The 25,412-nt window shown below is 45.4% G+C and overlaps 2 protein-coding genes across 3 annotated transcripts in view; one reads left to right on the top strand and one right to left on the bottom strand.

Annotated features, from left to right (window-relative positions):
- Window positions 1-3,969: 3,969 nt before the first annotated feature.
- Window positions 3,970-23,749, bottom strand: LOC135904884 (alpha-tocopherol transfer protein-like). Of its 2 annotated transcripts, XM_065435874.2 has the most exons (6): window positions 23,168-23,749; window positions 21,571-21,691; window positions 19,481-19,732; window positions 13,789-13,982; window positions 8,393-8,503; window positions 3,970-4,870 (listed from the first exon to the last, which is right to left on the bottom strand). In XM_065435874.2, exons 1-6 carry the CDS (start codon window positions 23,201-23,203, stop codon window positions 4,688-4,690), a joined length of 897 nt encoding a protein of 298 aa, XP_065291946.1. In that variant the 5' UTR covers window positions 23,204-23,749; the 3' UTR covers window positions 3,970-4,687. The 2 variants fall into 2 exon arrangements, with proteins under 2 accessions (XP_065291946.1, XP_070392017.1); XM_070535916.1 differs by lacking the exon at window positions 8,393-8,503.
- The window catches only part of LOC135904916 (alpha-tocopherol transfer protein-like), a 143,849-nt gene continuing 123,283 nt past the window's right edge, over window positions 4,847-25,412 (top strand). The window contains exons 1-2 of the mRNA XM_065435922.2: window positions 4,847-4,911; window positions 19,683-19,755. The gene's annotated coding sequence lies outside the window, so the exon portion shown is untranslated. The remainder of the gene's footprint in view (window positions 4,912-19,682; window positions 19,756-25,412) is intronic.

Raw genomic sequence — 25,412 nt, 5'->3', positions numbered from 1 at the left:
GTTTGATTGGGCTTTTCAAACAACGCTGTGGGTTACCGCCCGATACTTGCGTCAGTGTTTACGTAAATTTGGCGTCAGGAGATTCGAATAAAAAGAAATTCGAATAGATTTACGCTATAGGGCCCATGCACGTGTTCAAGACGAATTAATATGCCGTACAAAACGGATTTTTTTCTCAATAGCCCCTTCCCGAAAGGTATACAAGATGGCTGCTCGCCGATTGCTCTGGAATTTGGTATTAGGAGCGGCCGGGGAGTATGGATTTATTTCCGTCTAACAAACAGTTTTGCGTGACAGTATAACGTTATCAAGGCCATTCGGCACGTATACGGCATCACTTTCCTAACTCTGATTTGCTGAGGATCCGTTCTGGCCACATTTTTAACGTTCAGTTGCACGCCACCGCGAGTTTCGACAAAACGCTAGTGGTGGCAGATGAGAACACCGACTGCAACCTCCTCACAGACCCAGACACGGCAACCAGAATCGGAAACAGCGTTGCTACCGATACCTGCCCCGACCTCACGTTCATACGAGGAGCGGAACAGGCAGTGTGGGAGAACCTGTTAGAGAACCTGGGTAGTGACCACCACATACTCAAAACGCAAGTAACCTCGGACAGGCTAAAGCGTCAGCTGGGTCGGCAAAAATTACGGACTGGAGCGCTTTTCGAGAGGCATGTGATGGGAACCTCGCCGAGAACGGGACCCAATCGGTAGAAGAGTGGGGAAACATGCTCAATGAAAAACAACGCACGTACAGTCGCCCAAATCTTTAACTGGTGTGCGGGAGCGGCGACTTTTCCGGGCGTCAGCGCCGTATGACGCGGCGAGGCTGGAAACAGCCTAGTAGACGATGGGCCCAGCTGAGCGCGCTTTGTCCACATGCGCTTAGCCTCAGACTGTTTCCAGCCTCGCCCCGTCAAACGGCGCTGACGCACGGAAAAGTCGCCGCTCCCGCACACTTGTTAAAGATTTGGGCGCCTGTACATCAAAGAAATCGCGTGAACGACGCAGACGACCGAGGTAGGCGCCAGGCTGCTCAAGCTGTGGGAAGCTAGACGCGGGCTCACCAAGAGGTGGAAGAAAGAAAAATACAACAGGATGCTAAAGCTTGAGATCGTAGGAGTCACAGCGAATGCAGAGGAGTACGCGGCGCAATTGGCAAGGAAAAATTGGCAGCAATTCAGCGACTCCCTCAACGGAACTTTGAGCACAGCGAGGACGTGGCATATCCTCAAGGATCTCATAGAACCGATCAAAACCAAGGCAGAAAACAACAAAGCCATCTGCCGGTTCATCCACCAGTTCGAGCGACCAGACTCGGAACTCCTGGAGAAGGTACGCGTAAAGTGCTTCGGGGACACAAACCCAGCAGCTTACGCAGAGTGCTACCGGGGAAGAGAAAACGATAACCTGGACAGACCCATCACGCGAGAAGAGGTCTACGCAGCTATTCGAAAAACAACCAGAAACACGGCCGCGGGGGCAGACTAGACCAATAACGCACTCATCCGCAACCTCAGTGATAAGTTAGTCCCAGAATTAACCAACTTTCTTAACACTGGGAAGCGGAGACCGTCCCCGAGGCGTAGAAGCATGCGGAAGTAATCATGATTGCTAAACCGGGCAGGAAACTGCAAACTGAGAACCTCAGATCGATCTCGCTCACATCGTGCCTGGGAAAACTCTACGAATGAGTGGTGACGCTGAGAATACAACACTACATGGAGGACAACGAACTGTATCCCCAGAACATGTTCGGCTTCAGAGCAAAATTATCGACCCAAGACGTGCTGCTTACACCCACACCCTCGCCCTACTAAAGGCATCCACACTACAAATGGCCCGCATGATCGCGCGAATCTCACAGAGACGCCACGGCATGTGAGAGGGGGACACACTAAAGCTGGTCAGAAGCCTGGTGGTCAACCGAGTGGCATACAGCCTCCCCTACTACGATCCGATCAAGAGTGAGCTACAACAGGCGGACGCGATTCTACGCAAAGCCTACAAAACCGCACTCCACCTTCCCCAGAACACCTCAACCGAAAAACTCCTAGCCTTAGGACTACACAAATACATTCGAGGAATTGAGAGAGGCGCAACTAGTCTCCCAACTGCGCAGACTGCAGCAGACCCCATCTGGCAGGGAGCTCCTGAAGAAACTAGGCTGCGCCTATTAACTTCAAGAGATACAGAGGACCGAAACAATTCCGGACGAGTATCGCAACCCACTAAACGTAGAACCCATACCCAGCAACATGGATCCCAACCTACACAAAGCACGCAGAGAGGCGAGGGCAAAATGCCTACAGAAGACACTAGCACCCCAAGAAACGATGGTGTACGTGGACGCAGCCCCATACGCCAGAGCAGCGAGGCAGAGCAACAGCAACGCGGTAGCAACGGTGATTGATTCAAACCTACACGAGATCACCAGTACATCACTACAAGACTGTGCGATAATCGAGGCTGAAGAAGCGGCCGTCGCTCTAGCGGCAGCGGAGGGATATCGGTCTAAACGGCCTCTAACAATCCTTACAAACTCACAAATGGCGTGCCACAACTACCTACGTGGCAGAATAGGGCACAAAGCGCTCCGCATACTCCGCTCCGGAGACCACATAACACAACGTCAACCAAACGTAGAATCAATCAGGCATAGGTTAGTATGGATGCCGGTACACACGGAAGTGACAGGGAACCAAGATACGGACAGGATAGCTCGAGGGTACACTTATTAGCGAGCATCCAACGTAGGCGACCTCGAGGGGACCGAACCTGTACTCCAAGACTATTCGGCGATAAAAAATTACTGCAAGGGCTGCAGGAAACGGTATCCACCACCGCACAACTCTCTTAGCAGAGAGGACTCTATCGCGTGGAGGCAGCTACAAACGGGCTCGTACCCAAACCTAAACGTACTAAGCAAAATGTATCCCACACAATACAATGACAAATGCCCCTGGTGCCACGAAACACCCACGCTGTATCACATAACGTGGGCATGCCAGAAGATAGACGTGGTAGCCGTTATACGAAACCCGAGTGCGGAGCAATGGGAGGGAGTGCCCTCCAGTGATCGCCGAGTCGACCAAGAAGGTCTGATTTGGCGAGCACAACTAGCAGCAGCATCCAGTAGAGTCCTGGACTAAGGACAACCGACCGCTGTGCAAGAAGATGGACGAAGCCATCTGAAGACCGCAGAAGAGCGAATCTAGAGCTCAATAAAGTTTTTCACTCACTCACTCACACTCGACAAGCCACCGCAAGCAAATTAAGAGGGAGCGGATCAATTGCAGACGCCGACAAAAACCTCTTCATCCGGTTATCTACTTTCACTGTGCTGACTCGGCCCCATCGAAAACCTGTACACTTGAGCGTGTCCCTCGCCTTTTGTCAGCCAATTTAGAATCCGCTTAATGTAGGCATTAATGTTCGCTTCGAAAGCAAAAAAGAGCGACCTCTTATTAACTAGGAGCGCGTTTGACGGGGCTTTTCAAGCAACACAGTGGGTTACCACTCGTTGTTAGCATCGGTAATTACGTAACTTTGAGGTGACGCCATCGTAATCGAAAAAGATTCGAAAAGCTTTAAGTTATGGGACCCTTGATCTCGGTGGCGCTGCCAGGCCGAAAGTGACAAAGTCCTCCAGAGCTCTGAGCTGGAGCGTCGTGCACTGAAAGCGCCAGGCGAATGTGTTTGGAGCACCGGATTTCGAGCTGGTGAATTTCACGTGCGCTGGCACCGCACTATGAACGCTCGGAAACGACTTGCCGAAGGTACCGTGATTTTTGGTTTGAAGTAATCAGAGATGTCTACCAGAGATCACGCGTGATCGCTGATAGGAAGGCGAGCCCACAAAGACACTTAATAGATCTTTGAAAGCAGCACCGTTGGGCATTTCTTTAGCGTCGCAAAGCGCATACTTCCTATCTACTGAAAAGTGAAGCTAGGTGTCGGGGCAGAGCACTTACAAATTTTCATCTTTTCTCCAAATATCGCGATAAAATGCTCCATAATTAAACTTAGTGTATTTCCTCCACGTCGAAAAGGAAATTCCCATATTAGAATTTTTAATGTTTGGAAATGGGAACAAAGTGTGCGAAAGCTGTCCTGACAACACACAGTGATAATGCCTATAAGAAAATTTTGTAAGTCAAATAATTCATTTCATCAATTGTTTTAAATAGCTGGTATGCAATAAAATGCAAGACCGCCATTTGACCTTGCGCAGAGATTGCTTGAAAATCGCGGTCAGTTTATACTATCCAATTCCAATTTATATTGACAAATTACCAAGGCTCTTGTCATAAGTCACTGGCACATGTCTCCATTGTTAGGGTTGCCATAGAAATAAAAAGAAGGGTTTGCGATCAAGAAGAGATTGCAAGGAGCAGTAGTGGTTGCTAACTGACGATGACACCACCAGAAGACGCAATTTTGCAAAACGCAAAAGTCTTGAGAAACCATGTGTGAATGAGCCATAGAGGGCTTAAGGTGAAAGTTCGGGTTGTAATTCTACGATCTTCTTAGCTGGTGCAAGAGACGAAGCCGCACTGGCGCTATTTTCTGTGAACGAACATTTTCGGCCAGAGTATACAACCTTTCGGGTTAGTCGAGTGATATTTGTAGGAATGATTGCAGTTCCGTTGAATGTCTGGTACTGAATTATGAATCTTTTATCAGGTCTTGTTGTTTCTGTAGCCGCAGGTGCACAAGCTTTCGAAGAAGGCGCTGCTGCTGTGCACAAACTTCTCTTGACGATCATAATCGAACTGCTCACGCCTCCCGCCGAGTACCGCTGGTACGAGGTCGCCTGGAAAGCGGCCCCAAAACTCAGAAGCTTCGCCGCCAATGAAGTGGACCTAAGGAGGAAGAAAGTTGCAAGAGAAATATTCAGTACAAGGTACCACCTCTTTTTCGTGGCTTCATTTTGTATAAGCCTCCGTCCAGATCACACTATATCTATATTTCTTCAGCACACCGCCTGCTTTATTTTTTTTACGTTCACTCCAGAAAGGTACGAAAGTTACATGTGACATATACAGCTGCTCCACTCACATTTCTGGAACAGGCGGAAATTAACGTTTATATAATTAACGTCTATATAATGAAAAGAAAGCACTAAAAGTTTTTTAATGATTCCCTTCAGAGCATTTTCCCCCTTGCGAAATTGAAGCAGACGCTCACAGAACTAGCGTCTTCCTACCATAAATCTTAAGGCTATAGCATCACTTTCCATATGTCCGGCCTCAATATCTGCCAAGATTGTTGCGAACCGTTAGAGGGATGATTTTGAGGAAAGTTGAAATGGAATAGGGGGGGGGGGGCACAATTTATTGAAAAACACTTTAAGGAAGGGTATCTCAATATCTCAAGGAAGGGTGCCACAATTTTTCTGTTGATGGCACAATGAAATATCGACGAAATATCAACAGATTTCCAACAACATTTTTTGTAAGGGAATTTGCTAAGCAGACATGGCTTCATATAGTGATCGTCTTTGATAGCACAATTTTAACGTGTCCTAAAGTAGGTAATTAAAAATATTTCGGTCGTTTCGTCACGAATCATTGAGGGTGGTTGCAAGGTTTTGCATTGAGCTGCATTTCCTCAGATGCTGCTTTAAGATTGCGCGGTGGAGTCTGTGCAGCAGAAACAGTGCCTTGGAAGCTACTGGGCGTCTCACAATGCTGGCCTAGCGAGGAGTGCTGTCACCAGCGTTGCAGGTGTCGCACATCAATAGTGCATGATGTAAGAAAAAAGGATAACCGCCAGCGTTCGTAACTTGAAGTGTACTGTCCGTTTACCTCGGATAACCTGTTGTATTCAGAACGATGTAGTATGCACATGTCTGATCACTGGAAAAGCGTGTGTTAGTGCCGCAGAGTGAAAGTAGAAAGGAAGAGGTGGTATATTCTGCGGCACTTTAGAGTGTACGTCTAAACAACGCTCACGGCAGTAGTGGGAGACACATCACTGCTCCTTTTGAGCCTAGCGTGCTTCCGCTCGGCTTCGTCGATTTTGGAGACAAAGGTACTGTGCGTCTCTCGCTTCTCTAGAGACCCTTTAAGCATAAAATGCTTTTAGCTCCCCGCTGTTTGCGACCTTCGATAACCTTGAGCCTAAAGCCAGAGCTGATATGCGGGCACTCAAACGAGACCATCCAGGCAAGTTGCGAGAATGAAAAATTGGCAGTGGCTTAGCTCGGCTATGCCAGGATATGCGTCGCGAAAGCTAAGGCATAGCATGGTTAGCACTAGGTAAACTTGATTGCAAGTCCAGGTTAGTCTGGTTGTCTAGCTATGTTGCGGCGTTTAGCCAGTCATTCGGCACGCTGTTCGTCTGTTTCCTGGGCGATTCGTTTCCTCTTCATCTCGTTCCGGTGTCGATTCCAGGACTCCTCCTGCTTATCAGAATTGACGCTGTCCATACTACCGCCTCAACTGTGGTTGCGGAGCACTCGAGCTCTCCTTTTCAATTCTCCGACATGTTATCAGGCATGCGACGCAGCTGGCTAAGCGAGCGGAGGCGAGCGCAATGACGAGGAACGCGCGTGACGTCATACCAAACGGCGGCGGCAGAAGGCGCGGCCCTGCAAAGCGGCGGAACACCTGTAGCTTGGTGCTACTAGTGGCGCATGCGCAGTAGTGACTAAGGAGCGAGAGAGAGGGATATCCATGGCGAGGCGCGCCTCGTGACGTCATGTGCCCCCTCGGAGCACCGCCACGGAGAAATCGCACGTTCGCGGCCAGTAACGATTTCGCTTTAAAAGGGGATCATCCGGGCAACCAGTCAATACCGCATACATGCGCTGATTGTTTCTCAATCAAGTTCCAAAAAATAATTGTTTCCAAGCTCTTCCTAATGTTTGTTCGCAATGTCTCTCAAGCTCCAACTTCTAGTACGCTGAAGATTTATTTGTCGCTTCCAATGGCGACGTCCAAAAGGCAGATAAACTTGATCGTCATCTTTTGGCGCTGAGACTGAATTGCCTGTGCTCTTTTCAACGCAAGCGGCCTACGAGTTCCGCGGCGCGTCCGGCGCCCCGGCAGCGTTCGGCAGCATCCAAGCCGGTAACGTCCGGCGCACCGCTGATGGCTGTTTTACCGAGACGAGACTTGCTACTAGGTTCTGTCCGTGACAGGAAACTATTGCGCCCATATGGACCAGTGCCCAGCATGGCGGGGTGCGGTGCGGCGCGTTGTGGTGTGCCGTTGCCAACATGAACTACGCACATTTTAAGGTTGTGGCCAGTATCATCTCCAACCAATTTTTTTTTCCGGTAGCCATTGCATGCCTACATCTAGTCTCGATTATGGGAGAGCCACTTTTAACCCTCCAGGTGCGGACCGCACCTGTGCCGCCGACACGGAGTCGCCGGCACACACTCCCAGGGCTTAAGTCTCCCTTGAATGGAGGGGGGGGGGGGGGCTCAACGAGCGGCGATTTTCATGGATTCATGGATTTTATACGTCTCAATTATAACCTCATGGACTGCAAGCTCTGAAAGTCTGTTGACACTTCTAAATGACATCTTTGGACTAATTTGATAATACGAATAAATAAATTATCTTCGCCTATGTGCATCCCTCTACTTCATCATCATCTCTCATCACGCATTTATGTCTCCGCTCACTCTCCCATTGTACTGGGCTGCAGGCTAGAGCACCCCAGCTCAGGGAGATCTCACTCCCTTAATTCCTTCAAATAAGTTGACTATCACAGACTGCTGTTCATTAGATAGTCCAAGTTTGGAACTGTTGACTCGACGGAGCTTTTCCTTAATTACGCCGTGTTCTTCTGCGGCAGCTTAGCTGGCTTGAGCGTTATGACGATGCTGCTTGATTTAACCAAAAGCGCTGTGTGAAGAGGAGGAGGAGGTGGTGTACGCACTCACGCTTCAAGATGGCTTGAAAGCTCTTATATATACAGTAAAGCTTGATTAGCTAAAGCGGGTTGCATGCCTTTTCGTCACCGGTTGGTTTGAAAGGCTACGTCACTAGAAACAACAATAACAACAATCATACTAATAATAATATCAATCGTAATAATCGGCAGCAGTGCTGGTGCATAACGCGGGTACGACGTTCGAGACAAAGGTGCCCTTTTCTTAGGGATGACTTTACATTTGGCGCAGTTGACCAAAGAACTGTGTATATGTGGCTAATATTGGCTGAAATCAAACAAGCCTATAAGCTTGCTCCATATGAACGGCTAAACCTTTGGGGATATTTCAACGCCGTAGAAGCGGTGAACTCCGGCACTTGGTCTGTAAAGCTGACTCCAGGGGAGCTTGTGGGGAGTCTCAGATACGCACGCGCGTACACACCTGGACCCACAGGGCAGAAGTAATGTAACTGGAGGTAAACACAGAGTACACTCACTCTGCTTAGCAGCTTGCTGCGCAGAAACGGCTTGATTGCGGCAAAAAGGACTTCAACGATCTTCGGGTGGTTTACTACGTAGACAGCCCTTATCCGTACGGGACAGCAGTCCTGGGGGAAATCGTTTGAGAAATTGACCACCTTCAATTAGTAAGGATGGCTGAAAAGTATCCCTATGAAGCGCATCAAATAAGGAACAATGCTGGCGACAGGTAATTTGTCGACCTGTAAGAGCGGATAATGCATTTATATTGTTACTTTGCAGAAGTCACAGGTAAAGATGTGTTTACAGTGCTTACAAGAAAGACGAAGATGTATAAACAAGATGGCTGTCCTGACCAATTCCACCACTAAACGTCAGATCGTCTTCTTCTGGCTGACGCCACTCTTGGTTGCGACGTGACAATATGAACGGGTTTGCTATTGAGATATGTTTAATGGTGGGTTTTGGGTAAACGTGACACACATTAGGTCTCAGATCTTGAAGAAAAGCCCTCATGTATATGAGGATATTAGCGCATTTAAAAGGCAACTGCATCAAAATTTTCACTTTGGCTAAATTTGGTGTAAATGATTAGCATAGTTGCAACGAAACAGTCATGGCAAAGCCACGGAGCTCATTATAGCATTCTTTATTGTTCTTTTTTTTTCGTTAGAATCCTTTAAAGCAGCGCCTGATCAGCGAATGCGTGCACCTTGTTGTAGCACAGTGACGTAAGTCGCAGCTCGCCTCGGACGCTGGGTATTCGGGCCAGCTCGCGCCTCAACGCCGGGAGGACCACAGTGACCAATCAAATCACGCTCATCTCACCGGTGAGAAGGCAGTGGTGCCTCCGAGCTTGCCCGGACGCGTCGTTGCATTCTTGAAGGTCACGGCGAGAAACTGCCCCTTAGATCATAGGTCACTTTCGCGAAGCAGTGATGGTGGTGTTTTCTGTTTCAGCTTCGTTGTAAGAAACTGCCACTTTTGAGAGCTTTTCCTAATGACTCCGATCGTTTTGCAAACGTCCAATTTTCCGCGGAGGCTCTTTTATGTCCACACATAGAGAAAAATGCACCCACGAGGGTGAATTAGAAGTCAAGACTACTTCTACGCATCTTTACTTTTTTTCAGAATTTCTAACATAGGTGCGCTCGTTAGCGGAACATCCTTGGTGGACGCTTTACCTACAGGGTGCAAAAGGGGTGTTTAGTGGGAAACCTGCACCTTGCAGAAATTAATAGTGTTCGGTACTTCAATTTTTCGAGCACAAAAAAAAAAACATAAGTGTATATTTCCCAATCGTTTTCGTCAAATCATTGTTTGAGCAACTCGTCGGGTCACAGTAACTATGGATGTCAACCTGGTCTTTCATGTACATTTCGTTTCTAGTAGTGAAGTCGAAAGATATAGCGTTTTCTTTAAACTTACTACCCTGCTGTTCGCCTTTCACCTCGTGCTTTGTTTAGGAAGGTTCAGCTCGGTGTTGTTTTATATATCATCTTCAAATCGTCAGCGAATCCAAACACGTAAGCCAATCATAGTTGGCGCATATTTTTTCTGGTGTATATCGGGGCCAGGGCAATATTGGGCGCAATAAGTCGTGCACTGTTTCATGTAGTGTCGGTTAGACTAAACACACCCAGTTGCATCCGGGGCAATCTTCTACCACCGATAACATAGCTATTCTTTTGTGGCGGGGTGCCTAGGTCGTCATCATCATCATCAAAAAATGTATTGGTCTCCGTAGGATCTTCTTTGTAGTAGTGGAAAGACAACTACTTTGTCCTCTTCTCCTCTTCCTACCTCTCACATCTTACTTCTAGCGTCGCTTAAACTGTTTCACCTATTCTGCGAACAAGCTATTAGGCTTAGAACGTGCCCATTTGCATCACTGTAGGTCGTCGCTCCTTTCGAACAGCGCTGTTGCATGCCATGTAAAGCGACAATTTCACAGAAACACGTAGTCATTTTTTAAAGCAATGGATCACTATAAATAACTTGCACAGAGAGAAAACAAGTTATACCTAAATTAAATGCAGGTGGCCTTAGATCGCACATCCCAAGCTTCAACTGCCGATGGTGAGCAGTCATCAGGTTAGTGACTGAGAAATGCATTTGCTACATGCTTGTTGAATTCTTGAGCGCACCAACAGCTGTAATATCTGTACTAAAGAGCTTCAACTTTGATTGCATCGTTATTTATTAATGTCCAAAGAGACAAGTGAATGCGTTTTCACCAAGGCGTTCTGGTTTGTTACAGGCTCCGATATAGCATATCAGTGGCAATTGAATTTCAGTATGAAATCTGAGCTCAATGAATAAATTCAGCACTCGCATCTGATGCATAAGAGGAATAATGTTCACGAGGGTTGCAATGTGGGCTTGTTGGTAATGCATCTTAAAGGGGTGTACGGTAGCGCGATTAAAAGACGGGACAAAATAAGACACAGCGCTATGTGTGTCCCTGTGTGTCTTCTTTTGTCCCGTCTTTTATTCGCGCTACTGTACACCACTTAAGAGGACGCGGTATCTGTAGCCCAACTCCGACGCGGCCTATTCAAATACATGTGAAACGTAAAAACGGACGGACGGAAAAAACTTTAATGGAAAAAGGACCTGCGAGGTTGCCAGCGCGGGCTCAGGCCACCCGGGCATTGTGGGCGGTGAGGCATAGCCTTTCCACCGCTGCCCAGGCCCACTGGATAGCCCATAATTGGTCGTGTAGTTCTGCGCTAGTCAGAGCGAGATGTTTTTCTGAGATGAGCCCCAGAAAAATTTTATTGAAATTTGTTGCATTTGAGAGAGAAAGATAAATTCTAGTGTCTGTTGAAGCAGAATTTCGATTTAAGTCTTGATTTATACTAAAAAGATTTTCAAGAATTCGCAAGTGCAAAATAAATAGAAGCACGAAGTTTACAAATTAACAGCTATGCATCAAGAACAGATATCGCGGTTCTACAAACGGCACCCATTAGATGATTGAAAGCGGACAAATTCTTTATCTCAGTTTACATCTTAGGTGAATTTGTTACATTGTGTACAAGGGTATTGCAAAAGCTGTCTTTTCATATTATTAAATTTTTAAAGATTTATGTGTAACATATCAATTTTGTGCGCGTTATATGTAATAGTAGATGCAATTCACGGGATTGTGATATCATTTTTCATGGGTGAGTTACAAACTTGTAAACTTGATATTTTGGTTTTCTGAAGATGTTTGATTTTTGCGAATTTTTATTAAAATACTAACAACCTAAATCGAAAATTCAAAACAAGCAGTCACAAGACTAACTTTTTCTTTTAAATGCAACAAACCTCGGTAAATTTGGTATAGCGGTTGCCGAGAAAAACGAATTCTCTTTTCGCATGTATTGAGATAGGAGCACCCGAGCTAAAGCTTCCTCTTAAATGTGAGAGAAGTGACGTCACCCAAGTGAAATATTGCTAGCCTTTAGTGGGTGCAACCTATTATGTCGTTTGCTCATGAGATACTCGCGTGTATTTGCAGAAGCGACCCCTGTTTCTGAGAAGGAAATATACATTGCATTTGTGGGTGTTGCTCGAGTACTAAACGATAAAGGTTTTAGGGCCTCTCTCATCTACTTTAAATGTTTTTTTACTAAATCTCGGCTGATAAACGAAGGTGGCACTGACAGTATTGTTCAACAATTTTTTTGCACGCATGTGTGAAAATTCACAAGAGTTGATGCGGCGCCACATTTTTTTCTGCAATCATGGATGACAATTTGTTATCATCAGCCTACGTAATGTAGGAAGCAAATTGACAGCAAGTGACCTCTCGTTTTGTCAATTTGAGTTGTTAAAATTCCTGGTGAAAAACCAAAGTTAAGCTGCAGAAATCGATAAGAGGCTATAGCTAGCTCATGGTGACGCGTGAGGTAGCTAGAGCAGTGTACATAGATGGATCAGGCATACTAAAGATGACGTAACAAGCGCTGCTCATCAGCCTCGGAATGGTCACCGTGGGACCGCCGCTACTGAATACAACGTGGAGACCGCTGATGCACTCATTGAAGAAGAGCACGAAGTAACCAGCTACGAAATGGCCAGAATGCTTTAAATGGTGCACAGTGAAGTTCTGGGGACGGAAAGCTTAGGTCTTCGAAATTTAGGCGATGCTATATACGCTTAAACACTGCAGTAGTTCCGTCGTTGAGAGATAGGCGACTACAAGAAAAGTAACGTTGCAGCACGAGAATGCCCACCCAAACACTTCCTACTTTAAAGTGGACAGAATTTAAGGAATAAGAAGGGAAGTGCATCCCTCCACCTATCTCTAAATATAGAAAAATCTATGCCATCGCTACGAGACAGCAAAGATAATGCCTGCAGCATTATTACACTACGCCAACAAAGTTGAACTAGTGTGCTACCAGGAGGATAATTTTATGCTGCCCGCTCTGTGGTAAAAATTAATGCAGAAAAATTGGGAGACTAAGAGAAAAAAAAGTGGATAGAAATCTGAGAAATACAGACACAGTTTTTTATGGTAAAGAAGCGCAGTCATTCGTGAAAAGTTATTGCTCGTTACTTTCTGTACAACCTGGGTATCTTGCTGTTCACTAAGTGTCACTTTATGGGAGTGAGCCGCACTACTAATCCTATTTAGTGGATGTTGTGTATTGGGTCATTTTTCAGCAGCCCCACATTTTGATATCTTTCGTTTCTTGAGGCAAGGGGACAACCAATGCGTACCAATAATAAATTTGCTTTTACTTGTTTGTAAGTTCTCGCTATTTCAAAGCATTTTGTCGGGTCAAACCAAAATATCAGTAGCATTTCCCTTTCATAGAAAAATAGGAGAAACGCAGTGTTTATAGACACTTCATTTTGCCACTGCACCACAAAACAGTTGGTTGCATGAAAGGTGAGCGTTGGATGTCTATATGGGACAAAGTAAGAAAATTACATTGGGGGAAGCTAGCTGCCCCCTTATTGACAATAATGGCAGATTGTGTCTCTCTGTACCTGCATAACGTTAGCTAATTTCATCAGGTACGCTGGTGTGAGCTGCGTCACGTGACAGATGTTTAGTCCCTTCATGTCCATGACGAACTCAACTCATATTCTTTCGTTCTTTTCTTTAGCGAACCCATGCCAACCAATTATTAATGTGTTTTCTACCTGTTTCTAAGCCTTAGCTATTTCAAAACATTGTATTGGGTGGAAATTAAACAAAACATTGCCCCTTCCTGGAAAAATATGACAAACACAAGTGTTCATAGATACTTGCTATTTGCCATTGCACCACGAAACTATTGGACGCATGAAAAGTCAGCGTTGGATGGCTATATGTGACAAGAGTAAGAAAAGAAATTGCGGGAAAGTTAACAGCCCATTTGCCCCCTTTCAAGGCACATTGTGTTACGAGAAATTTGCTGGCACTCTGCACCTGCGTAATGTTAGCCAATTTCATCAGGTACGATGGTGTGAGCTGCGTCAGATGATGGATGTTTAGTCCCTTCATGTCCAAGACACACTCGATCCCACATATTGATGGAACATCTTCAAGGAGCCTGCTGCCGCTCAACAAAATCCCTGCTCTGGTAAAATCCAAAAGGCTGCAGATGTCAGGGCTCCAAGCACCTGGAGAAAGAGTGTAAATGGCTCTGACAAGGATCGCACTTTCACTAGAATGGCACAATGCTGAATATTTAACGTTCCTTAGGGAACCCCCCCTCCAAACAAACACACAAATACACACACACACACACACACCACACACACGCACACGCAGACATACACACACACACACACGCATATGCACGCACGCACAGTTGCTCACTGCATCATAACACAATCACCTCAGTGATCACCACAATCAGTGAGGAGTAGCAGGCTAGAGAGCGGCTCTCCAGGCCGATCTCTCCTCGTTTCTGTTCATTAAATCTACTCTCTCTCTCTCTTTCTCATAGACACGCACGCACAAAAAAAAACTGTAATCTCATATTCGCGTCAGATAAAGGAATCACGAATAGGGAAAGCAACTACCCCCATTGGCTTACGGGCTATATATATATATATATATATGGTTTTGCACGGCTAAGCATGGCGGTGAAGGGTTAAATACCATAGAAGGGCGATTTGATGGGTGGTTTGGGTCCCTTGTCCCTACTTCGCGCTGTAGCCCACAAGTTAAATCTTGGCCGCTGCGGCAGCATTTCGACGGGGGCGCGTGGGAAAAAACACCCATGTAACGTACACTGGAGAAACCTTAAAGATCCCCTCGCACACAAAATTCATCTGTAGTCGCCCAATACGGCGTGCCTCATAATTATATCGTGGTTTTGGCACGTAAGACTCTAGAACTCAGTTCGGGGAAAACTTTAGCATAAATTTTAATGAAGGTTAACAAAATTAAACATGGACGCTGTTAGAAAGAATAGTCATAGTGCACGTCATTAACTGCGTAGTTGTGAGATGCGTAGACTTGCCCGAAGGAGAAAACGTCGCGAGTGACTTCGCTGTAGGTAATGGCGTCGGCGTGAAACATCTTCTGACAGCTTCAGCTGCATAATCAGTAACTAATGTATTAAGTTAGCTCGCAGACGCCCAATTTTAAGAACGCTGGTAGCCTAGTACGGCTTGAATTTTAATCGATTTGGCGAAGAACATGTGGCATACTATCGGGGTTTTGGCTGTGCAATGTCAGGAAGCTCCTGCTAAGGCCTTGAACAGCCACATGAAGCATGGTGAATTCATCTGCCAATGACGTTTTTATTTTTATGCCTGCATTAATTAAATGAACTTGTACCCACTTATTACGTGAGGTCGTTCGAGCAGGATCGTCACAATTTTTCCCTTGCCTTACAGCAGCCGAAAATGCTTAACCTGTTTTTCTACTTAATTTGGATGAGAAGGTTAAGCAACATTACATTATGCTATGGTACCCCTGGCTGAATAACAAAGTCACAGATGTTTGGCCGATGCTTTACGCATTTACAGCGTAAAATGCACTACATGTCTGAATAAATATTCCAGCCTATTGCTACACTTTCGAAAATTACTTCTTCCGTGATGTGCCGTTTTGGGCACTTTGCACGAGGTAACCTTTATATCATATGTGCTTATCTGCAAGAAATTCTTTATTAATTAAGCTTTCTTAAGCCTTCTGCACTTGCTGAAAATTTTCCTCAATATTGCACTTCTGGCTGGGCGGCGTTGTATATTCAAGTAAAGACAATTTCGCAATCATGATGCTTCAGTGGCCATATCTGAGTTTCGAAAACTATGAGAAAAACGGGCAATACAATCCAAGCAGGATCACTGAAGTTAGACTATAGTCAACTGATCAATACAGCAAATCCATGCCCTTGTCGACAAAGGGAACCACGTGATATTTGTAGGGCTTCAAAGCCACCGCGGCGCCGTAGACAAGGATCGTGCCGATAACATTGGTCGGTGGGCTCCTCAGTGCAGCAAAGAGAAGTCGATAGCATCATTAAGGACATATGCCGTTAAAAAAGTACGAGTGCTCATACGAGAGCTCACGTTCTCCGTGTAGAACCCTCTAAATTTTGAAGGCGAGCAGCAGCCCCACCTGGACTCTCCTCTACACATTCGAATCCCAACAGGACTCTGCCGGCTATGGCAAGGAGTGCCTTTTACAAAGTCTTTTGCTTTTCGAATCAAATAGGCCGACCGTGCCTGCTCTGATTGATGTTATGGCTGTGGTAGCACAGTGCATTTTCAGCGCGTCTTTTGTGGCTGTCTTCACTACAATTTTAAGCAGACGATTCCTTCGCGATAGCAGGCTTTGACCAAAGACCATTATCAGTGAAAATAATTTTAGAATGCCAAGCTCACAAGTCATCGCGGCAGAATTTGTCGAGGGAATTGTCACACTTCTTAAGGTCAGCAGACCTGCACAAACGGCTGTACTCTGAATTCGTTGAGCTACGAGTGCTACCCTTCTGTGGTAGTGGGCGGTGATTGTGAGTACCGGTGATCCGTGTATCTGTGCTCCTTGTCTCTTGCTATGTTTTTCTTTCAGTTTCCCACTTTCACTATCCACAGTGCAGGGTAGCAAGTCAAAGTTTCTCTGCTTTTTTAACCCATCTGCATTTCTTCTTTTTTTTTGCCTCTTTTTAGCATTACAGTGGGAAGTGTTAGTGAGAGCAGTGACCATAGTTGTGCGACGGAACCTAAAGAAGCTCTTTAAACGTTCTAAAAAAGTACCGACCAACGTAGTCTGACATACTTACATTGCTGAAAAAACGTGCACGTGCATTATAAAGACAGGATGGGAAGAAACCAAGATTAGCCTCCTTACACTTTATTTGTATATTCCCGCTTTTGTTTTCTGTGCTGCAAACACGACAAAATAATCGCACCAACTTGGTTAGTTTTCTGACTTAAGTACACGCCAACTGGAAGCTATGGATGAAAATAAAAATGAGGAATTGTCCACTGCTATTGGTGGACACTTTCTAGGAATTCTTTAGAGCAAAAAAGAAAAATTGGTGCCAAGCATGTTGCTGTGTTGGTTGTGTTCAACCACCGTCCCACTGAATAGATGATTCACAAAGGACGCATTTGCTACACATCAGTGACCAAAAGGCATAAATAGGGATTTGGGCTGAAATCTGAGCGTCAATTGGAAGAAAAGGCAAAGTTCAGTGTTACAGGTAAGCCGACATGATATGGGGCACGTTCAGCAGTGGTCCAGCGTACTCAACATGAGAGAGTATATTAGACTGGTGTAGGTGCAGAGTACTTGCTTGATTGCATCCAGAGATCGCAATATCATGGCCACAGAACACTTGAAGAAGAATCGCAGTTATTTGTGGGCGGCCTTCATGACAGAGAAATATTTGCCAGATATAACACCTAAACAACTTTGTTGGGACTGTAAAACTGTGACAGCCAACTTTCTCTGCAAGCATTCGAGGCTAAATTCACCACGACATCCAACGGTTGCGTTCAGTGTTCACTGCAGCATCATACACAGTCGAGTACGAGGCGTAAGGGGCCAATAATTTATAAAACTGCGCCAGCTGCGTAGGCCACACTTCCTACTGGAGAACCACAGTATTCAAGCTGGCAGGTAGGAAATGCGAACTTGAACAAAAGGAGTGATAGAACACTTCCATTGGTGCACCACGCGTCACAAGCTTGGTCTCACTTGTTATATTTCTTGCATGTTTCTTTATCTGGTGGTCACACCAGAAACTCTGCAGAGAATGGAGCAGAAACTCCCATGTTAGCGCTTTCAAAGATTGAAAACGTTAATGCACAGGTGAGTAAATCAAGAAAGAAAGAATAATAGTAGTTGTAGGCTACCCTCCATCTGGAGGGGACGTGAGGTGGTCAGAAAGTGAAAAGTAAAGGCGAGAAGCCCACAAAACATGGATTGCACATAATTCAGGTGCAACACGAAGCGTTTCCAATGTTCCTCTTGCGCACCCGTGAACATCAAGAGGTGAAGGACCGCCGATATAAACTTCTACATGGGTTACCTTGGGAGCACTGATCTAGCATATTTAGTTATGACATTGGAGATAAAGTATTTCTCCGTACAATAGCGTGAGTAGATGAAGAATTGTAGTGCGATGGTGTGGTTACATTTGCACATATACCAGATGGGGCTGTTTGCCATTCAAACGCCCAAGGCAAATCACGAGACAAACACGAGCTACTCGCCAGCCGGAAAAAAGTACATGCTCGTATGTATTAAAAAATATAAGGCATGCAACAATGCAAGCGCTAACACTTCATAAAGAAGCAAATATAGAAAATCTAAAGGTACAGAATTGGTCGCTACTGATCACGTGCCCTCAAAAAATTCAGCTGTTCTGATACGAAGAAATGACAGTAGAACTCCTACATTCATCACAGTTTGCGACAATATGATAAACTTAGATAACCTTTCTTGTGGGTCACTGCATATTTGGAAACAAAAGCGTTTAAACCTAAATGGAATTCCAGTTGGCGTGAACCGAGTAAAACAAGGACAAAACGGTGAATAAAACCAAGCAGATATTGTTCAGAATTCAGTGGATAATTCGCTAGTTATTTTTTTCCCTCGAACAGGGTCTCTGCGAAACCTCCATAAATCAACGACAAGTGGGATAATTATTGTTTTATCTGTTGTGCTCTTACGGAGACAGGGCACCACCTCGATGTCATGAAAACAAATGCTGCCAATTCAAACCATGTCATTATAGATGAATTGTCTTTTATGGTGTTTACACCCGAGAAATAATGTATCGAAGAGGTACCCGCCAAGTTTACTCATTCTTAGATAACTTAACGGTTTATACCCTTGGGCTCCTACTTATGTTTCCTTCATTTAACCAACATGTAATTATTTTTATTTGTTGCTGTAATATTTTTGTACATGTTGGATATATTTTTTCGTATTCATTATTCCGGAACCTGTCCTTGCCTGCTCATTAATGCACTCATGCCCAGACTACCTTTAGTTAGGTGGTTCGCCTGGGAATTCTAACTGCACATTTTTGTACTGCTAATGTATGTTTATGTTATGCACTAATAGATTGCAACTTGGAGGAATGAGTGCTGCGATTTCATACTTTTGGAGAAAAAGTGCCTCTTATTACCGCGTTTCTCCCTCTCTTGGTACCTGCTAAAGATAATTATAAACTGGTAAGCAGGCGAGGCTTTCTACAGCCGCTGGTATTTCTTTGAGTGAATGAACAAAATAGGGCGCTGACTTTGAGGCAAGACGTTCTCTTTGTGTGCAGCTGGCAAGAAATTTTAGCAGGAGAGTTTTGTTACTATGGGAGGAGGAAAATCTTTATTTGCTCTAATTGGGTAGAAATTAGCGGTGGCAGATGCGGTCGGCCATCTTCACGGTCTTCTTCCCCATCTGCGGAGGGTCGACGCCTCTGTTCCAGGGCACCACTGAGGGTGGCTACTCGGCGAGCGTGCCTTACTAGTCCATGCTGGACTTTCGAGTCACTGCTGAAGAGCACCCTCTCCCACTGCTCCGCACTCGGGTCTTTTATTTGAAGGAATTGTTAATTCTGAACGCATTCCCATGTAATGTGATATAAGGTGGGCTTGGCGCCGCACCAGGGGCAAATGTCTCTATACTGGGTGGGAAACATCTTGGAACTTACCTACTTTGACGACTGCCATGCACCGTCCACACTCGCCTGGTTCAGGCGATATCATCAGAAGTTTGTGGTCATGGCAAATTGTTCTGAAGGGAACTTTCTCAGGCACAAGTTCATGAAAGAATTCCGGTAGATCTCGCCGCGCGCGGAAGTAGTTTTTCACCATTTGGGCGGCCTCTTCAACTCTGTATTTTCTGGCTCGCAGAAACATTACGAGAAGGTCATCGCTCGAAGGAATCTTCAAGGATGGCTCCCCTGAAATAATGAGCACACGCAGAGTAAGCGCCTTTGATTACAATTTATATCCACTTCTCTCCTGGGCTAGTTTAAGCGTGTCTGAAGCATCATGTCATGCTTAGGACTCAAGAGCTAATACTAGAGCTAATTGATGTGAACTAAAATTCAAAACGATATCTCTTGGTGCAGTATTAAAAGGACCTATTACAAATTCCAATCTACATTTGAATTTGCACAAGAGGAGGCAGCAATTTCTGAAGCTCGGCAGTGCTGCTCGGAATCCCGAGGTTAGCGTAATCGTCAGGCTTACTGCAGACCTCCATAATATAACATATGTTTGGTTAAAGTGCTTTTTGAAGCAAATGAAAGCAGTGCTACATGATGCATCTGTGTATTTTGCTGTTTTTTGGGGGCCGTCCCCATGAACTTGGCGATAGCCTCGAAGCTCGTATTAGCAATGGGATAGCTACATAAAATACCTATTGAGTTAATACGGCAATATATATTACACATGGATACATTAATACGGTAACACAGCCGATGTTCTATTTGACATTAAGACGTGCATAAGCTGCCGCTTGGCAGCTGATGCCCGCGTAGGGTAGATAACCGGTGGATCACTAGAGTTACATATTTGGCGCCAAGGGAAGGGAAGCGCAGTCGAGGATGGCAGAAAGTAAGGTGGGGCGATTAAACTAGGAAGTTTGCAGGCGCAATTTGGAATCAGCTAGCGCAGGATAATAGTAATTGGAGATTGCTGGGAGAGGCCTTCGTCCTGCAGTATATATATATAAAATAGGCTGATTATGATGTCGAAACTATTTAGGGCAGACATTTGAATTGATTGCTTATCATAACACAGTTGGAAAGTCCGCTGCCAACGTATAATTCTGGGACAAAAAAGTCCCCTGCTCTCAGCCACAATATCTCGACAGCTGTTTTCGCTGGCGTCCGCCGAAAGCCAGATTTAACATTTGTGTCCGAATGTGGTTTATATATACTGTGTGTTTCCCATGATGCCCCAGTGCTCTTTCCGTGATACAGTGCAGGGATACTGCTGCAGTGCTGGAGAGCACAAGTGTTTAACTTGCACTGTTTTCTTTCCTGCTAGCAGGGATGACTCGATTACTTGCAAGAATGTTGGCGCGTTTGCCAAGGGAGTATTTTTTTTTACTGATAGACATCGACGATGGCCCCAGGTCTTTAAACACGGGCTAGTCCTGTTCCACCTTGTGCAATCTATAGTCGCTGCGGTTGTAACGAGATGCCTCGCACGAAAAAACGAGTGCCACATTTGAATGCATGCCCCCCCCCCCCCCCCCCCCTCTCCCCGCACCTGTAGCAGGGCATACTGACACGTTCAAACAAGAGTACCAGAGAGAAATTAGATAAAGCGTACAACTTGGACAGTGATGGCGACTCAAAAAAGTGAGTAACATCGCAGTGCATACTGCTCGCTTTTCTAAGTTCGTTTTTAAGCGCTGGAATACTTTGAGTGAACAGTGTTAACGCGGCATTGTACGAGCCAGCCCTGTGTTTGTAAAACGAAAGAACTGTCAACGGAAGCCGGAGAAGCTCCCAGAGAACATTGGATCATATCAATGCTTATCTTTTTGTTGATTTTCACACACATCATGCCATGTCGTTGAGACAGCGAATCACGAAGTATATGCCTGTAATAATATGTGCAACAACACTTTAACTGCAGTAAGACACTTTATAAATGTCTTCTGAGTTTGAACGCCTTGAAGGGTAGCAGTATGGTCTGGGCACCACAATTTTCAAACACTACGTTAGGGACCAGACACACCGCAATGGCGCATTTTTAAGAGGCAAAATAGAAAACAGGATTGTACCTTCTAGCAGTTGGCGTAGCCGTAACAAGGAGTCTGCTTTGGTTTCAGGTGTTTCACCGACTTCAAGCCTTGCCACTTCTTCGATGTTCAGCGCTGCTTTAGTTTTAGTGACGGGGGTATTCTGTTTAGCCATCGGTAGTGCGGCAGGTTGCAGCACAGCATAAGAAATAAAAAAAATAATATTAGTGATGAGATTGGGATGAGGGGGACTTTAGTTCGCTTCACTACATGGCACAAGCAAATGTTTAGTGCTTGTATAAAGCTTTCCCTTTACGGCGAATCCTGGCCGGCACAGCATTTTCTTAAGATTCCTGTAAGCATTTTCTTAAGATTCCTGTTTTCGTAGATTCCGGATGTAAAAAAAAAATATTAGTAGTATTGAAGGTATCGGCTTTCTGTGTAAAAAGGAGCCCTGGCACTTGCGGACATTCTCTTCGATAAGTGCCGTGTGCAACTGGCAATAACCGACCTGATAATTTCGTTCTCATGCCTATTGTTATCGGGAATGGTCAAATGAAGGAACAGTCCTAAATAATAAAAAGGTCGTAAAAATGCATAGTGATTTTGTTCTAATGCTACGCCTTCACGGGCTTCGGCGGTGATCAGAGCGGCGCTCTAGCCGCGATATCAGCGCGTTCGGCTAGCCGCGAATGATGAAATGATAACAATCGAACCAAAGGAACGCTTACACAATACCGATCATGATTTAGTTAGTAGTTGCAATGATTTAATCCTTCACAATACTCAAAGCAAAGTAATCATCGTTATTAGGCCTTTGCAGAGGATATCAGTACCTTAAGAATTTTTCATGGCACAGTAAATGGCTTATGGCTGCTTCAAATTCTGCCAGAAACTACGCTGCGTTACCTTGATTGAATCGGAACAGAGGGAATCTAACACATCGAAGGCGTTCCTGAAAGGGCTGTTATGCTTTCAGGCTACTGACACATGCACGTAGGGGAACGGAGGTGCCTAATTTTGCTAACGACTGCGCAGTTCCCATATCAGTGACCGCTGTTTCTAATGCAGCATCTCCTGAAATAACCAGACGGTGAACACTTCAAAGTTTTGATTTTTAATGTCACCTTGCAGAGATATCTACGTGATGAAAAAAGCGTTAGACGAAGTGGTCATAACTATACTGGAAAGCAGTTGGCGCCGACATGTGACGATGGAGTGAATATTTAAGTTCCGCGCCATTGAGTATTTCTTTGTTCGTATTTGTTATCAAACAATACTGTTTTCGTTATTATGTCTACGGGTGTTAAATGCATGCTCACAGAGTTAACTACCTGGGAACTATACAAAACAATTGCAAGCGAACACTCTTTTACTCTGGCCCAATGATAGTCCACAGTGAAGATGCTGCGCTGTGTTGCTCATGCCACATAAAAAAAGAACCCGCTTAGGCAGAGTTAGCTAAGCATTCTCGCAAGGAAGACGAATGCGCACCAGTGAGTAAACAGCATAAACAACGTACCAATTAACGTTATGCAGACTTTTCAATAATCAGCAATGCATAGGCAAACTGAAAGCCGCTGGTTCAGTTCCTTAAATAGAGGCTGGTTCGCAGAGAAAGAAAAAAAATAATACTTACTAGTTGTTGACTGCGAATCTTGGACACCTTCACCATCGTGGCTCGCAAGGCACGGCTACCTACGACACCACACAGACGCCTTATGCGAGCAACACTATGGTGTTATGATGTTTCTAGAACTTGTCCATGGATACGACGTCTTCGCATAAACTGCACACCAGACCGCTAATGTTACTAGCACTAAGGCTAATGCGAGCAGCGGAATCCGGCAACTATGTTTACTGCACTGCAGTAAACGGAAAGTGTGCGGGTTCAATGGCACAATTGCCGCGGTAATTTTCTCTTTAGGCCAGCACTGCGTGATCTGCAGTAGATATCGTGTTTGCAGCCAGCGGGACGGGCGAGGGAAGCGGAGGGACCAATGCTTGTGCAAGGAAACGTGCGTTTGGTTTTCGAGAGCGTTCTTTCTCTCGCCAAGTGGCTGAAGGTCGCTTGGGGTCGGGTAACTCTCTGAAGCATTGATAATATTTTTTTTTCTCGAGAATTTGAAGCAGATTTCTCTTCTTCGAATGGAGCCTAACTGCCCGTACGCTTTGTAAACAGCTGCATTTATTCGGTTTTGCTGCGTGCGTACGCTGTCAAAAGACATTCCACACCATATCATTGACCAAAGAAAGTTGGATCAGGCTAGGAGGTATGCAACAAGAGAAACATAGTTCCAAATTGCAAACAACGCACACAGCGGAACAACTCGTACGAATACGACAGATGCGCTAACTGTAAATTTTTTTTTTTAAATGTAAGCACTGCCGAGAGGGTGGCAACCAGCACACTTTTGAGCTCTCATGCAGGAATGCACTTTTTCAAATGGTCGTGGTTCGACGATTTAGGGAATGTCTAAATGTGAAGAATGATGTGAAATTTTCGGCGCAGACTTGCACATGCCGCTGGTTATTGCGTAAATCTCCAGAAAGCAAAAAATGTCCCTGATGCTCGGCTCCGACCTATAGGAATTTGTATATTCATATCACGTATTTTTTGCGGTTACTGTGATGGAGTTGTGCGCATTGTTTGACACATATAAAAATCTGCTGTCTTATAATCATGGAGGAAGGAAAATACTATGACGGAGCATCAGGTGACAATTTTGAAGCCTAATCGCAAAGAATTTTGACGAATGGGATGATGGGAAACAGGCAAATAGGCGTGATAGGCAAGTGATTGCTGTATTAGGCTCTCTTTCGTTGCGTCTGCTGCGTGGTTTTGAAATATGCGCACATAGTCGGCGTGGCAAACACACGCCGCGGTTGAGTGAAGGAATTCAAGGGTGATGCAGTCGAGGCTGTGTTATGTTAGTCAGGTAAAGCACCGAACTACCACGCGGCTTGCCGCTCTCTACCAGGTATCTGTAAAGGAAAAACATTGATTCCCAGTGGAGGAAAAGGACCAGGAAGCTTACCAGCAAGTATATGACCTGTAGGGTGGGCAACACAGCAACAAAGAACGTCAAGCGGAAAGTCAGAGAGGCCGAAATAATCTCATGGGTGGCGGCAAAGGAAAAGAAACCTGCCATGAGTAACTACTGAAGAGGAAAGAACGAAATCAGGAAAGAAACAATTTATGATAACTCAAAGGGAAGCTCATTACTTTTCGAAGCGAGATCGGGATGCGTTAGAACAAGCACCTATAAAGCGAGATATAAGAAGGAAGAAGAAGAATGTGCTTGCTGCGGTAAAGCTAGGGAAACTATGGAGCATCTTTTATCAGAATGTGAATACGGCTGCCCAGCGGCCGATTTAGGTCCCATTGGCCTCCTTGAAGCCCTTGGGTTCAGCGAGAGCAGTGAAAAAGTAAACATGTCCGCAGTAGGGATTAGTAAGAGGCGATAGGAGGATTAGTGGAATAAACGTAGGGAAACGACAAAAAAGGGAGATGTACAAAAGCACAGTTCGCAATAGGGGATCAGAAAATCTGGTTGTGAAAGTTCATAGTGTTTGTTTTTACTATTGTTTAACCTAGGTAGGACATTAGGCAGTATAATGGCAAGAGCTTGGTGGCGCAAGCCACCACCCCGTTTCAAAGGGGACGCTCATAACATCCATCCATCCATACATCCATCCATCCATCCATCCCGGTGGCAGGGTTCACGAGGAGGGAGCGTGCTTTCATCCTCGCCCTCCGCACCTTCGGCCCTCCGCGGCGCTCCACTCCCCTCTGCCGAGATTGTGGCGCGCTGGAAACTTTTCAGCACCTGCTCAGCGAGTGCCCGGCTACCGCCGCAGTGCGAATACATCCCGTCAGCATC

Source organism: Dermacentor albipictus, chromosome 3 (genome assembly GCF_038994185.2).
Source record: "Dermacentor albipictus isolate Rhodes 1998 colony chromosome 3, USDA_Dalb.pri_finalv2, whole genome shotgun sequence".
NCBI lineage: Eukaryota > Metazoa > Arthropoda > Arachnida > Ixodida > Ixodidae > Dermacentor > Dermacentor albipictus.
The sequence above is the reverse complement of the archived record's forward strand: the minus strand, read 5'-3'. Positions and strand labels throughout refer to the sequence as shown.

What these genes read in the sequence shown, in the direction of transcription:
- LOC135904884 (XM_065435874.2), bottom strand. Translation starts at nt 23,203, where the DNA reads ATGGTGAAGGTGTCCAAGATTCGCAGTCAACAACTA. An exon ending in GCTACGCCAACTGCTAGAAG is followed by an intron (nt 19,733 to 21,570) that starts GTACAATCCTGT and finishes TCATTATTTCAG; the next exon opens with GGGAGCCATCCTTGAAGATT. An exon ending in GCAGCAAGCTGCTAAGCAGA is followed by an intron (nt 4,871 to 8,392) that starts GTGAGTGTACTC and finishes CTTCCTCCTTAG; the next exon opens with GTCCACTTCATTGGCGGCGA.